The 14935-nt window shown below is 52.8% G+C and overlaps 4 protein-coding genes across 4 annotated transcripts; 2 read left to right on the top strand and 2 right to left on the bottom strand.

Moving 5' to 3' along the window:
- Positions 1–461: 461 nt before the first annotated feature.
- HER10_EVM0010452 (3'-5' exonuclease) lies at positions 462–2559 on the bottom strand. Its single transcript, XM_035479911.1, has 3 exons — positions 2371–2559; positions 1306–2300; positions 462–1257 (listed from the first exon to the last, which is right to left on the bottom strand). Exons 1-3 carry the CDS (start codon positions 2502–2504, stop codon positions 584–586), a joined length of 1803 nt encoding a protein of 600 aa, XP_035333247.1. The 5' UTR covers positions 2505–2559; the 3' UTR covers positions 462–583.
- Positions 2560–2890: 331 nt separating this feature from the next.
- HER10_EVM0011256 (U6 snRNA-associated Sm-like protein LSm5) lies at positions 2891–3417 on the top strand (the record flags this gene model as incomplete). Its single annotated transcript, XM_035480692.1, has 6 exons — positions 2891–2915; positions 2965–3021; positions 3080–3118; positions 3178–3205; positions 3256–3319; positions 3382–3417. The coding sequence occupies 6 exons, from the start codon at positions 2891–2893 to the stop codon at positions 3415–3417; spliced, it is 249 nt and encodes an 82-aa protein (XP_035333365.1).
- A 1799-nt stretch (positions 3418–5216) lies between these two features.
- HER10_EVM0002918 (transmembrane amino acid transporter) lies at positions 5217–8129 on the bottom strand. Its single transcript, XM_035482913.1, has 2 exons — positions 5738–8129; positions 5217–5672 (listed from the first exon to the last, which is right to left on the bottom strand). Exons 1-2 carry the CDS (start codon positions 7841–7843, stop codon positions 5496–5498), a joined length of 2283 nt encoding a protein of 760 aa, XP_035332339.1. The 5' UTR covers positions 7844–8129; the 3' UTR covers positions 5217–5495.
- A 2691-nt stretch (positions 8130–10820) lies between these two features.
- HER10_EVM0008386 (amino acid permease) lies at positions 10821–14810 on the top strand (the record flags this gene model as incomplete). The annotated part of the gene is made up of 4 exons (XM_035477911.1): positions 10821–10995; positions 11061–12046; positions 12102–13110; positions 13159–14810. 4 exons carry the CDS (start codon positions 10821–10823, stop codon positions 14808–14810), a joined length of 3822 nt encoding a protein of 1273 aa, XP_035332991.1.
- Between the last annotated feature and the right edge of the window lie 125 nt (positions 14811–14935).

The following is a 14935-nucleotide window of genomic DNA, read 5'->3' as shown; positions in this document are numbered from 1 at the left end:
GAAAAATAATAGCTTATCCCCATGGCGCAAAAAACAAAACAAAAAGTCGACTCGAACCCGCGACCTATTGCGCGCAAAAAAACGAGCTATCCATGGCATTATGTAGGACCGTGAGCCAACATACGTTCTTTACCAGAAATCGTACCGCTCGGCCATCGACTACAACGGACGGTGCTTGTTGATGAACTGGGTCGTCTCTGGTGCCTATTATGGAACCATGGGGATGAGGGTTCATCAAGGGCGGTTGCGTATTGTTATAGTGGAATACACGATGGACGACGGACATCATGAAGACATAACAAGAGCACCAATCACAAGAGCCCTACCGTAATTCATGTTTCGAAACATGCAGGGGCGGCTGTGGCTGACGTGCGGCTCGGCGATTGGCAAAGAGTTGACGCGTCCATATGAAGTCTCACGGGCTGCTGATTACTAGCGAAGACTATGCTTGTGGAGGGAGGTGAAATGTAACCAATGCGGGTATCTCTATTATGCATGAATCCAATGCTGAACTGCACAACGTATTTTTCTTGGTTCGTGGACTCGTCATGCATCCTCTTCGTGTACGTAGCTGCGCATCATTTCACGCAACCAGAGAAGGGGCCCCAGTATCGGGCTTATGAGCCTCCAACATCAAAGCTTTGTACCTGCCTTGCAGAACCTCCTTCGGCAGCGTGTGCAGAATCTCGTTTCGCAGCCGCTTCTTATCAAACGGCAGCTTTTCCAACTTGAGAGCCTCCAGAATGTAGCTCACCACCGTGTTCGTCTGGAGCGGCGGGTCTCGGAGGACCTTGGCAACGGCCTCGGGCGTGAGGTCCTCGTTATCGTTCCAGATGAAGTAGGATCGTACGGCGGAAGGTGAGGCGCGGAGGGATTTGATTGTGGCCCGGTAGCTGGCCAGCTTCTCATCGGCAGCAACGACCCTGGCGTCCTTCTGGCGCTTCTGGGTCTGAGCAGCCGGTTTGGCGGCTCTCACGCTCTCGGCGATTGATTGACCCTCGCCATCTGCTTCAACTTCGAGACTGTCTCTGATTGCCTGGCACTCCGAGGCCGACAGAGGTGCTGAGATGTTGCGCGGGTCAGCCTCTAGAGGTTCAGTATTCTCTTCTGCCATTGGAAGGGTGACCCCGTCTGCGAGCCGGATGCTCAGGCCGAGCTCAGCATTATATGGGAGCGGCGGAGTTGGATCGAGGCTCTTGCGCTTCCCATTGAGAACATGGAATAGTTGAAAACCGGCATAAGCATCTGAAGCAGAGTCTAGGCAGAGTTAGCAAGCAGTAGAGAAAAGTTTCTGCAAGCACTTACACATGAGCTGGTCCATGTTCAGGGACTGGGACCAGTCACTCGACCGGACATCCTGCCCCTTGAACATGGGAAGACCAAGGTGTTCCTTGACCATTGTAGCCAGAGGTGCAGGCCTCCTGTTGATCAGTCTCACTTCACCACTTGCTGAGTACTTCACAAGCTTATACAAGTGGCTCAACTCGAAGACTCCCCTCGTATCGACCTGCAGATGGTTTCGTATCCGCGTACAGTCGCCCTTGATGTTCACGCCGACCTTTCGCACGTCCGAGTCCTCCATGATCTTCCGGAATGTTGGAGCGACAAAGTCGTCGGTGGGAAACAAAGCAATGTGAAACAAAGCGATCCGACTCTCGTTGGCGACCTGGATCAAGGAGACATTCTTCTTCGGACCCGAGGTCTTCTTCGCATCCGGGAACCACTCGAGGTCGAACCCAAGCACCGAATCATTCACAAAGTATTGACACACTCTCTCCATGGTGTGTTTGGTCTTGCAGTAGTGCACTTTGACTTTTTGCTCGACCCCGTCTACCGGGGGTCCTCGAAAGAGTGTGTAAGACCAGAACGAGTCCCCCGTGTTCTCTTTTGCAGCTTGGGCTTTCCGAAATGTCGGCAGAGGGATCTTGAAATCCAAGTCTGTCTGCGGGAGATCTGCTGGCTCTGTAGCCGCCTTCGTCTCGGCCTCGGCCTTAGCCTCCTTCGGACCCCCTTCGGTCTCTGCTTGGAGCGTCTGGGCAGTGGGAACGTTGTCTAGCGCGGGCTGGTACTCCGGAGCGGTGTAGAAAGGCAGGTCATCGCTGTCAGAGTCGATAATCTCGTTACTCGACTTCGTCGCGACTGAGGGCTGGCTGTTTCCTGGCGTCGTGGTGTGGAGAGAACGCAGCATGTCCACTCGAGGATGGGACGTCTCGTTCTGACTCGCTTGGCCAAAGACGATGCCTCGTATTGGGTTCCATAGTCTGGCGTAGGAAGAAGGATACATTGTTGATTTGAAACGCCTGCGAGTTGTCGATACTGTAAGTACAAAGCCAAGGGCAGCTTGCAATTCGATGAAAAGGGTGTTCGTACGTTTGGACCAGCACCGACCTCGGCAAAAGTCGATGATTATATAGAATAGAACTGCTGCGTCTAGGGAAGCTCATCACCGCTACTCGCGGGTGCATCTGAGGGGGGAGTGAAGCGCCATATTTGCCACCGGGCATTGGCGCGACAAGGTGAAGAACGGTATTCTTCAGGCAGACGCGTCGTAGGTGTTGGAGGGGTTCGATTAAAGTACGCCGTAGGCTCGGTGGGTGATACGCGCCCAGTTGGCGGCAGCAGCAGCTGGGAGCTCCAATGGTGGCTTAGTCATTCACAGCTCATCGCGCAGTCACCTGACATGGGCTTTTACGCTCACCCCTCCGGCCTAAGTGCACGACGTCCATCATCTTGAGCAGCGACGTTTTGGTCAGGCAAAGAACCTTCGTTTGGTGTATCGAAACGACCATCATTTCGTTTGACGACTTTAATCCCTGCGGAACCCCTACGAGGAGACTTCAAACGTGAATAGTTCAGAATCTCCACCAGATTCGAAGATTTAAGCGGCAAAATGGCGTCGCAACTGCTCCCTCTGGGTGAGTGGACAAGCCCATGATCGCAGATCATCGAAGCTGACAACGACAGAACTTATCGACAAATGTGTTGGATCGAGGATCTGGGTTGTTATGAAGGGTGACAAGGGTACGGCTGACCATCATGGGCTCGAGTGAACCTGATCTGCTGACTCAAAGGATGGCAGAATTCAGCGGCACGCTCCTGGGTTTCGATGACTACGTCAGTAAGTAAATTTTGAATGTTGTGCTACTCATTCGCTGGAAATATCTAACGAAAAAACAGACATGGTGTTGGAGGACGTGACAGAATTGTGTGTGGCCGTTTTGACGGAAACGTATACCCCTGCTAACTACGGGCTAGCGACTACTCTGGCAACCACACAAAGCTTCCCAAGATCCTGCTGAACGGCAACAACATCTGCATGGTACGTCATGTTTCCTATTGGGTTTTCTGGGAGAGGGGAAGAGAGAGACTGATGACGAGCAGCTCATTCCTGGAGGAGAGGGTCCGGTGACCGCATGAAGAAGTTGGGACAAGGGACGTATTTGAGCAAAGGCAGCCGCTCCTCAAGATCACAGATATATTAGGCTCATGATTTCTCTAACCTAAGGGGTGGCATGAGAGAGGCACCAGGGTGGTACGAGCAATGCCATGACGGCTGAAGGCGTTGACTCGCTACCCAAGGGTAAAACACGAAAGAGGGCCTCAAGGGACTGGGCATACACATCAAAAATGTCACGTAAGGAGCCTTTCAAAGCATCGCGAAATTGACGACGTAATGCGCAATGATCAACTTTTTCTAATCCGAGGCCCCATCTCAGCCCGGAATGCGAAAACCAATATGACAATTCCCCATGCCAAACTTCGGTATCAGACTGTTATTCCGTAATGACCTTATCCGCCTAACGCCCAGAGGAAAAATCCCACGCGAGATATAACCCATCGTCTCAAGTATGTCCGCCTTACTGGCCCTGCTGATTCGAACGGCCGGCTTCGACCATGCGACGAAGCTCGAACTCGCGAGTAAACTCGCGACTGAGGTGGGACAAGTCCTGCATGAGCTTCTTGATGACCTGTACCAAGGCCTCCTTGGCGGTGATCTCGCCGTCTGTCTGGACTCGAATGAACATCTCGGGGACGTTTGGATGCGCGACTGTGACAAAGGTTTAGCATGCGTGACGCTGGTTGAAGGGCAATGCGCCTTACTCTTGTAGCCCGCCATGAGAACGTTCTTGTGCATCTTCAGGTGCTCGGACAGGAGGTTGCCAAGAGTGTGGTCTTCCTTCTTGATGACGAAGTCGGACGTGTTGGACATTCCTGGAAAGCGTTTAGCTTGGACGAAAGGCTAGGAGAATGGCTGAAGGGTCTACAAATCGTACCAGAGAAGACATTCTCCTCGATCTTCTTCTCGCCTTCACCGAGCAGGAAGAGCTCGAAACTATTAAAGAGTTAGCTCAATTTCCAGGTTCCGTTTACTTGAAGAAAGACGCGCCGAGGAGGAAGGTTCTCAGATTGGGAAGACATGATGTGGCTCAGATGTGTTGAGAAAGGGTGGTTCTGGAGTCTTGAAGTCTTGATATGCCTGAGAAAGCAGTGATGCGACGGTTTGTGTGCGTGGAACAACAGGAACAACGTTGACATGTAGGATAGAGATTTGAAGATGTAGCTCCATGCCTTTCGAAGGCGCTTCTGTCAGAGCCCGGCAAGGAAGCTAGGAGAAGACCACGGCCACCTCCTCGAGGGCAACGGGAAGGGAAGCCTGAAGGGAATCATGACAAGGGTGAAGCCGTTTCGAGTCCGTCTTCCAACCAGGCAGACATAGACTCCCTCCAAATCTCATCAAATAAAAGCATAAAGATTGTCTTACCGATCAGGCGCGTTCATCTTGGTGATTCGTGATAGTGAAGGGGATGGTGGAGTCGGTTGTGACGGGGCTTTGAGGACAAAGCTGAAGACAATGCGTGGTTGGAAATAATTGAACGCAGAACACCGAAGTGAAACTGTATTATGGTTAGTGCAACGTTCTTTCATAAGGAGTAATTGATGATTACCCTTTGGTTGGTAATATGATGGAATTTGAGAGTTTAGCTGGGGTATGAGAGATGCTGGTGAGTGAGTTGGACGTGGTGAAGCTCAGGCTCCTTCTCAGTAAGGATGGGCTGGAGTCCTAGTGGGTCCTGGAGAATTTGGGCTGCGCCACAGATGCAAAAATGTGGCGGTGCATAAGCTATCACGACCTTCCACGTCTTCCTTCATCTTCATTTCACCTCGATAGATTAGATTGAAATTCGCCAAGCCATAAGAAATTCCCAACTTCTTGGCCTCTATGTTCTCAGATGATTTTCGAAAGGAATTGAAGGATAAGTCGATTGAAAACCACTGCTACGTATACACATACAGAACTATAAACGTGGCGATGAGCCTCTTGTTCTTCAGTCTATGTACAAGCCCATGCTCATTGACGACCGGCCGATGCTGTCCAAAACCCTTGAAGAACCCGCTGGAATCCATGCAATGATTACCCAACGCTTTTCAGACAGCACTGAATGACAGTTAAAAAATGCAGTCGCATGCGTTTCCCTCAGGCACTTTGTGCCGATTTACTTCCCCCTGCGGTCGCAGTATGCCGGAGGTTTGGCGCCATCGGAGCCACCAGCCCAGCTGTAAACAGTCAAGGTTGTGGTATAAGCCATAGCGACAAAGCCAAAGATGCAGAGTATGATATCGGAAATCTTCCAGAGCCTGTTTCTCGCAACGGCCTTGTAGTGAAGCAGGGGCTATTTCAGGGTTAGCAGTCAGGTTCTATATTGACAAATTAGGTCATGTGCATCATTGTACTCACCGGGTAGATGTAGACAAGTGGAATGCAAGCAAAGTTACCGACGAGGGCAACGAACTTGTCTAGATCATCCGCACCACCCCATGCGATGACGGCGCAAAGAATGACAAAGAAAAAGCGATAGAGGTTCTTCTGCCACTTGATGTAGGGGTTGTACTTTCCGCTCTTGGTGAACAACGCATTCTCAGTAATCTTGATGGCGGGGAAAAGCTGAAGAGGAATTGACAGCATGATGGCGATGGAGTAAAGGAACTGGACACTGTTGACAGCCTTGTTGTCTTGGGGCATGTTGAGGAGCACCACAGTCTCGGTCTTGGATCCGTAGGCGGCGTAGGAGATGGCACCCATGCCGATGAAGATGACCGAGATGATGATCATGACCGCCAACATGACACGAGGGAACTTGCTGGGGTTCTTCATCGACTCCTGAATAGGGATGATGAGGCCAATTCCTTCAAACGTAAAGATTGCCGTGCCTATGAACAAGGTCCAGTCGTTGCGGTTGAACTGGATGATGTCGGCGATACCATTGGTGGCCAAGGTAAGGATGTCGTAGTATAGCAGGTATGCCAGACCAAGTAGAATGAAGGCGTCCGCGATAAGAGCAGTAAAACTCAGCTTCTCGATATCTCGCAGTAGGGAGAATGGGAGGAAGACAAGCACCTGCAAGAGGATCAACCACTTGACAGCGATATTGGATTTGCAGTCCGATACCGCTAGAATAACGGCCTGCAGGTTTTCTGACGTAAAGACCATGTACGCTGCCACGAACCCGATCTGGCTTATAACGATAGACGATAGGATAGTCGCCCTCATCCACTTGCCATAAAGAATGCCGCCAAGATCACCAAAAGATCCGTCGACCTTGAGACGAGTCGTGACCAACAGGACGAAGCAGTAGTAGCTCAGCGCTGCAACCCCAAGCAAGACAGCGTTGCTGAAGACCATACCACCGTTCAGATAAGCGCGAGGCAAGAAGAGAACCCCCGTACCGACGAATGACTTGAGCAGAAGCAGCGCCGCACTCATAGGACTGTTCTTTCCACTGCCGCCACGCTGCTTGCGTCTCCTTCTGTGGCGCGACGGTGTCAACAGCGCGCTGTCTTCCATAGGCTCTCTATCGTCATCGCTTTCGTCGTCGCTTTCGTACATGTCCTCGCCTGAGGAGAAGTATTCGCCGGGTCGTAGGGCCTCGTCGTCTTCCTCCAACTCCTCACCAGCGAAGTGACCATAGATCGAGAGGAACTCGAGGAAACTGGACGTCAGCAGCCGAGGCTGGGGAGCTTCGCTAGCCTCGCCGCGCTCACCACCATCTCTGGCCGTGGAGGGGCTTCTTGCCGCTCTACGGAGGTAGTTGCGACGGAAACCCCCGGGAACTTTGATTGTATTGATATCAAGAATATCAGTCTCGGGGTCCGGACGTGAAACGCTGAAACTCTTGCTGCGCTGCATCTTGTTGCGGGCTTCTGCCTCTTCGGTCCACTTGTAAATGCCTCGAGTCACGTCTCCGCCTTGTAGCTGCAAACTCGAAAACTCGTCCTCGTTCAGTCCGGTCTCGGCGTCGGCGTTCACGGCCTGCTTGCCCTTCACACCATCACGCATGCTAGACTCTTCAGAAGCAGCGTCGGTGGGCTGGACCAAATGCCTCTTGACAATCTCGGGGTCTTCGTAGGCACCAGCACCGGCGTTTCGCGAACGAGAGTCGAAAGATCCATAGTTGGTCATGGGCGTGCTCGAAAGCTGAGCGCCGGCAGCGGCAGGGGAAAGAGGTCGTGCTGGAGGGGTGGCAGAGCGCACCGGTGGTGTGCCATGCCTCGGTGGAGATGTTCCCAGCGAGTTGGACAAGGCGGCCGCGAGGGCCGAGACACCGGGACCTTGAACGCTTGAAGGAGCAGCTCCAGCGAGAGGAGCGAGACTTGCCGTCTCGCTGGCATCGCCTAGCCTACTTGAGCTCCCGACGAAGCGGCCGGTCTGGGGAGTGCCATATTGCTGCGAGGGTACGGGCGATGCCAGGCGAGCGGTGGCGTCTGCTCGAGGTAGAGAGCCGAATTGTCGGGACGGGGAGTCGGCCCTGGGAATGCTGAGGGGATCTCTCGAAGGAGATGCCATGATGGTGCCTAATGAAACCGGTCGCGGGCTATCGAATGCCGGTATTCGGTATATAGAGAAGCCTCCAACCACAGCGTTGCAGATTCCGAACTGGATCAACAACAGACAACAAGGTTAGCGAGGTGTCATGGGCGGGAGAAGATGAGATGGGACGGAACCGGGAAGAAAAGAAGAGCTAGATGATGGAGAAGACGTAGGTTCGATTCAAGTATGGGGAGAGTTTACCTGGACTCAGTTGTAAGACAGCTGACGAGATCAATTGCAGCGCACGGCTTGGGGGGATGTGCGTTCGAAGCTGTTGCTACTGGGAACCCGTGATAAGGACGCCGCTTCCATGCGGGTCGGGTGACCTAATCTGGCAGGTCTGGAGAGTCTGTGGCTCACACAGATAGCGTCGGGTAGGTAGCGCTACCTGGCAGCCTGCCCTGCCCTGTAGGCTCATAGGCTGTAGCAGGCCCTGAGAGGTGTCGGGAGCTGTGGCTGCGCTGCCGAAACCCGTCGGGCTATGACAACCGACAGCCTAAGGTAGCACCCAGGAGCTCTTTCGGGTTCCTCGCTCCATCCGCCGGGCATGCTGACCATGCTTGGTACTGAACCTGCAAGGCAAAGTTGTGCCTGTGTTAGCCGCTCTACGCTGTCCCAGCCCCCAGGTGAGGTCTTGTCTCAGTCTCTCAGACATGGGTTGCGAGGTCTTCTAGGTTTTCAGTGCTTGATAACGGTACTCTTGAATCATCACGTCGCTGTGCTACTCCATGTCACAGCTGGTAAGCTCCAGCCACCAACGATCAGATGCGAATGCATCATCTACTTATCTACATTGCTGCGGCGCTGTGTCGAGTTCCCTAGGTACAACAACAATACACAGTACCTAGACTTGGGTGAATCCGACCATTATTTCTCGGCTTAGGTATTCCATTCCCTCTGTTTCTAGTCTCGTCTCTAACTTTTTCCTTATGTAATATCTTGAACTCTTTGACCGGGAACCGCAGATTCGACTGTACCTACGCCGGGACCTCTGCTTCTGACCATCGGACTGGCTCGTATTGACCGTCAGTCGCATGTCTGATTCAGCACAGCAAAACAGAACAGCGAAAATCTCTGGGATATGTGTCTTGTTTCCCAATGATCGGCCATCCTCCGGTCACTTCGAGACTTCCCAGACGCCTCATAATGGATACGACCTACAGTTTTTTACTAGAAATGAGCCGAGTATTTCGTCTTGCTGCCAGCGCACACTACCAAAAAAACCAAGGTTCCCATCGGATCTTACCAGCTTAGGTAAGGCACAGCTCGACCGCTACAATAAGCGAAGAGATGTCATTGGCTGCATGCACATCCCGCCTCACTTGTTCCTCTTGCTCTGACGGTGGCACGGTGAAATGGGAGAGAGTGGGGGGCTAGCGCGCTCATTAATCCTGGCGCGAGTTGCGTGTGAACGTGATTTGGAGCCCCGCGGCGGGTGCTTTTCAGCGGCTCTCCACCTCCCACCTCCCTTGGCCAGAACTGTAAGGTGAACAGCACCTCACCTCAGGACTCGAGTGAGCTCGCGCATGTAGCGGTACCTGGTGTCTGTCTGGGTGTGGTGCATCGCTGATTTCGCATCCCGTGCGCCTGCACTCTTCGCCCTCGGGTTCACCCTCACCAACCCTTCACTTCCGGCATTGAAACCCCATCATCGAGTCATGAAGCAGAGACACTCGACACTCGACACTCCCACACTGACACTCCCATGCTGCTGGCTGATAAGCGGCAAAGCCACACTGGTAACTAGGTACTCGTTCGGATTTCGCGGTACCAGCGGCCAATCTGGCCCATCCCATTGAAGTCTCCGGCTTACCGCTGTCATGCGCCTGAGTCAACCGACTGGTCTCTTGTTTTCTATTTTGAAGGTCGAACCCTGCCACGCCAGCATCAGATGGAATGTCGAGCCAGATGGCTGGTAGATGCCAGACATTTGACACTTGACGCTATTCTCGTTGGCCTGTGATGCCATGCCCATCACCCTATCACATCTATCTCTATCTATCTGTGGCATGGAAGCTCTCTCGAAACTCGTGGGGGATCGGGCAAACCGGACGACGTACCCTCAACCGACAACGTCGAGATGCTACCTAATTACAGGTACCTTACACTACGGGATATCTTAGAGGATTCCAAAGAAATCGCATCTCGATTCTGCAGGATACCTTACTAGTTACTACCCCTCCTCACAGATCCTTGTACACGAGGAAACAGCTTTGCACAACCCACAGTGCCACTACAGTGACCGCTTGTCACGCATTGGCGACTGACCTGTCCGATCTGTCCTTCGCTGTTGGATGACGTCGTTTCGTCCTCCTGCTTCGGCCTCTTGTTCTGTATCTCACTGCATTTCCCAGACTTTTGTGCTTGGTTGTGTGAGTGGACCACCAACAAACACGGCGCGACCGGCTGGAGCATATCGCAGCTTTCCAATCGGCACGCGGGGTATTGGAGAGGCTTGCATTGGATCGCCCCAGATATCCCTGGCTCGCAGAACGGTGAACCCTGAAAACGAGACGACGAGAAAGACGCGAGACATGCGCCGGGCCAGTTGGATGCCTGTGCGGCCCGCCGTCCCAACCAGGCCATTCTCTTACTGGTCGCCGTGATCACCGCCGCCGCGCCGCAAGCCATCGTTCAACTACACTTGGACGCACTGGGGGGGTTGATTAGACAGCCCAGTCCAACATTACACACTGGTGCGATTAAGGGCGGGGACTCAAACTTATATACCTATGCGCTGCGCTCCCACACCGTTAGGATGTTCTTGACCGAACGACAACCATCCCATCTCCGTCACTGAAGTTCGTCGAATCTTTGTCGTGTCGGCTCTTCACTGTGGTTCGGCACCAAGGAAAACGATCGTGGAGGTGGCGCATTCCCCCGTCCCCTTATCCGGGAAGAGTTCCGGGTCGACCTGTTGGCTACGACCGGACCCCCTTTTCCGACCTTCACCATGGGCGGCGACGACAGACGACCGAGTCTCTCCAGCATGGAGCAGACCAGTACCAAGGCCAAGTTGGGTGCAGTTTCGGGGGTCTATATCCCCGTCTGTCTCAATATCTTCAGCATTCTCATGTTTCTCCGTTTTGGCTGGATTCTCGGTCAAGTTGGGCTTTTGGGCATGCTTGGTTCGTCAGCTACTAACACAGACGCGCTCACCCCATCTAAGCCCACACTAACAAAAAAACCACAGGGCTACTCGTTACGGCTTATCTTGTAGACTTCTTGACAACGCTCTCTCTGTCTGCTATAGCTTCAAATGGCGAAGTCAAGGGCGGAGGCGCCTACTACGTAATCTCGCGGTCTCTTGGCCCCGAGTTTGGCGGTTCCATCGGGATGCTCTTCTACCTCGCTCAGGTTCTCAACACCGCTCTCAACGTTGTTGGTCTCATTGACTGCATAAAGCTGAACGTCGGGGAATCTTTTCCCCAAGACTACTGGACTGTCTACATGCTCCAAACCTTGGCTTTGCTGCTCTGTGCTGGATTGTGCTTGGCCGGGAGCGGCATATTTGCCAAGGCTAGCAATGCGCTGCTTGTCATATTGAGTCTCGCCATTATAAGCATTCCAATATCTTCCGCGTTTAAGTCTCCTTTTCGAGATGATGGACTTGGTGTACGCTTCACCGGCTTTAGTATCGAGACGTTGGTGGACAACTTTGCTCCCCATACAAAAAGCGAGTCTTTCAAAGGATTTGAAACTTTTCGAGAGGTCTTTGCCATCCTGTTCCCAGCCACGTCAGGAATTTTCGCTGGGGCTTCAATGTCTGGAGATCTGGTGAATCCTAGCAAAGACATCCCGAAGGGAACTCTCTGGGCGATGATGACCACCTTCATTGCGTACCTGGTTGTAGTCTTCTCCATGGCTTCCACCACAACGCATGCTTCATTTCTCAACAACACAAACATCATCTCGGTCACGAGCTTGTCTCCACCTTTGATCCTTGCGGGAGAGTGTGCCGTCACCTTCTTCTCCGCCGTGATGGGACTCATCGGTGCTGCCAAGCTCATGCAAGCCCTGGCCAGGGACAAGTTGCTGCCCGGTCTGCTGCCATTCTCGAAAGGAACGAAGAGGGCTGATGAACCAATTCAAGCCATTATTCTCACATATGTGCTTGCCCAGATTGCCATGTTCGCCAATTTGAACCAGATTGCGACTTTAATCTCCATGGGCTATCAGGTGAGCACCCGCTTACTCAGTCTGGACGAAGCTGTTTGGGACTAACAGAGAGCAGATGACCTTCTTCGTCATGAACCTGGCATGTTTCCTACTCAAGATAGGATCAGCTCCCAACTTTCGGCCTGCATTCAAGTTCTTCAGTTGGGAAACAGCTTTCGCTGGCAGCATCATGTCTGCAGCGGCCATGTTCTTCATCGACCAGACTTACGCTGCTACTGCAGTCTGCTTGCTAATCTTTCTCTTTTCCCTGATTCACTATCTCAGTCCACCAAAGCGATGGGGCGACGTCTCACAAAATCTCATCTACCACCAAGTGAGAAAGTACTTGCTGCGATTGCGGCCGGAGCATATCAAGTTTTGGAGGCCCCAAATCATTCTGCTCATCAACAATCCTAGGAGCCAAACTCGACTGATTCAATTTTGCAACTCAGTAAAGAAAGGCGGTCTCTATATTCTCGGCCACGTCATTGTGACGGACGATTTCAACAGCGGCGTTCACGAAGCCAGACTTCAACAGGCAGCATGGACAAAGTACATCTCAGAGTTTTCCCGTATCAAGGCCTTCGTGCAGCTTACAATGTCCCCAACCATTACCTGGGGTATCCGAAACTTGATTCTATCGGCTGGGCTAGGGGGCATGCGGCCAAATATTGCCGTCATGGGATTTTACAATATGGACGAGCTGCGAGATTCTCGACCTTCTTTCCAGGTCCCGAAAGCACCGAGCTCGTCGAGTGTGAACGCCCGCCCTCAGGCCAAAGCCAAAGAGAGGCCTCCGCGCAGGAGACGAGGCGACACATCCGCGCGTCTGATGGAAGGCATGCTGCCTACGGATGTGATGAAGACAGAGGGCATGATGAGTGTGACCAGTTACATGACTATGTTGGAAGATCTCGCTCTGAGGTACAAACTGAACGTTGCAATTGGCAAAGGTTTTGAAAATCTGGAAACGCCGCGCAAGGACAAAGCCAACGTCAAGAAACATCTCGATCTCTGGCCGATACAAATGTCGGCAGAAGTTCTGTCAGATGGCAAAAGTGTCTTGACAACCAACTTTGACACATGTGAGCAGGATTACTGTTTCAATACGAATTTCGCTGATACATTTGCAGATACCTTGATTCTCCAACTAGGCTATATCCTCTACAGCGTTCCGACATGGCACAAAGTCTACAATATTCGCGTCATGGTGTTTGTGGAGTACGAAAGTGAAGTGGAAGAAGAAAGGGCGCGAGTCAAGGCCTTGCTAGATAAGCTGAGGATCGAGGCTGAGGTCATCGTGTTTTGGCTGGCTTCCGGACAGCTCAATACGTATGAGCTGATCATTAACGGCCAAAGCAACGACCTCGAGTCTCAGATTATGGTCCACGATATACTAAAAGATGAAGAGTGGTGGGACGACCTGCAGAGGTTCCGAGGCCGTGAGCCAAATCTGAACTCAACCGAAGAGCTCACGTCTTTCGCGAATATCATCGAGTCAACGGCAGGGCGGCCTGGCGTGTTCAACCCGCATGTATCACTGGACGATATTGAAAGTGGACGGCGACCAAGTCTGGTGCACTTTGGGGAACTGCCCAGGAAGCCGACGGTTTCGAGGTTGTCCCGCCTTGGTGTCAGTGTTGGAATTCACACGTCTCACTTGGGAGATGAGGTCTTTGAAGACGCCTCTGGCTCCGACGGTGAGATGAGTGATCAAGAACAACAGCCATCTTGCCTCGATTCCGATTCTGAATTTGAACCTGGCAGCAGTGACTACAGCGAGGACGAGCTGCCAGAGGTCGACGCTCCTAGGCGGCCGTTGTTACTTGGGCGAGGACGAGGACGAAGCCAGAGCGATGACCTACTTACGAGTCCATCGAAACAAAAAAGGAGCAAATCGAATAAGAGCGCTGCACCGGCAGCATCATACGGCACTATGGTGTCACAAGCTCGTTCTGAAGGCCAGGCGGGCCCAAGCCACGTGGGAAGAGTCGAAAACGTGTCAGCGCCTCCAACTCCGCTGGAACGACCTGTGCTTGATCGAAACATATCTGCCCGTTCCATGGGCGGGTTTCGGTCGGCGGGCATCAACACTTACGATGCGACCTCGGGAAGTGTATCAGGGAAAGCGACCCCAGCAACAAGACCAACGCTCTCTCGACAATCATCAGCAGTGAGGTTCTCAAGTCGTCCAATGCCAGAGACCAGAACCGATGTGGAGGGTGCGTCTGGTCCGACAATCATGTTTGCAGACACCACCGAGGAAGAGACGCCGCGGGCGGAACAACCCGCATTCTCAAGACAGTCCTCTGCAGGACGGTTCTCCAGTCGGCCTGTGCCCGAGATGACGGTGACGGCGGCTGAAGAGTTTGAGCCGAATAGTACGTTTGCGGAACCCTCGAGCAGATCACGCAAAGCTTCGGTCGCGTCTACTGCAGATCTAGGCGACGTCCACATGAACATGGCGGAGCTTGTGGGACGCTACAGATTAGACTCGAGACCCGACGCAGACGGGCCCGGCTCGCCCTACTCGACGCAAGGCATCTCGCTCTCGTTCAACGATTTGCCATCGCGAGCGCAGCATGTCATCCTCAATGAGCTGATGCGGCAAAACAGCAGAGATACAGCCGTCATGTTCACCACGTTGCCCGTGCCCACAGAGGGGACTTGCCAGGATGAGCTGGCGAGCGTGCAGTATCTATCGGACGTTGAAGTCCTCTGCCACGAGCTCCCTCCCGTCATGTTGGTCCTGAGTAATAACATGACTGTCACGGTTGGGCTATAGTCTGAACTCGTGGTGGGGCAGTGTCTCAAATCCTGTGAGGGAGAACATCCATGATAAGGTCAAACCACGCGGGGGTTTATTGATACTTTGGCGTTTATTTTTTCCAGCGTGTCGGCGGCTTATGT

The sequence above is a fragment of the Colletotrichum scovillei genome (assembly GCF_011075155.1).
Source record: "Colletotrichum scovillei strain TJNH1 chromosome Unknown Contig00006, whole genome shotgun sequence".
Taxonomy (NCBI): Eukaryota; Fungi; Ascomycota; class Sordariomycetes; order Glomerellales; family Glomerellaceae; genus Colletotrichum; species Colletotrichum scovillei.
The sequence above is the reverse complement of the archived record's forward strand: the minus strand, read 5'-3'. Positions and strand labels throughout refer to the sequence as shown.

Bases quoted from the DNA above. Each gene is read 5' to 3' on its own strand.
- HER10_EVM0010452 (XM_035479911.1), bottom strand. From the start codon at position 2,504: ATGCCCGGTGGCAAATATGGCGCTTCACTCCCCCCTCAGATGCACCCG. The intron at 2,301-2,370 runs GTACGAACACCC...GACAACTCGCAG, and splicing joins AGGTCGGTGCTGGTCCAAAC to GCGTTTCAAATCAACAATGT. The intron at 1,258-1,305 runs GTAAGTGCTTGC...AACTCTGCCTAG, and splicing joins GAACATGGACCAGCTCATGT to ACTCTGCTTCAGATGCTTAT.
- HER10_EVM0002918 (XM_035482913.1), bottom strand. From the start codon at position 7,843: ATGGCATCTCCTTCGAGAGATCCCCTCAGCATTCCCAGGGCCGACTCC. The intron at 5,673-5,737 runs GTGAGTACAATG...ACCCTGAAATAG, and splicing joins CACTTGTCTACATCTACCCG to CCCCTGCTTCACTACAAGGC.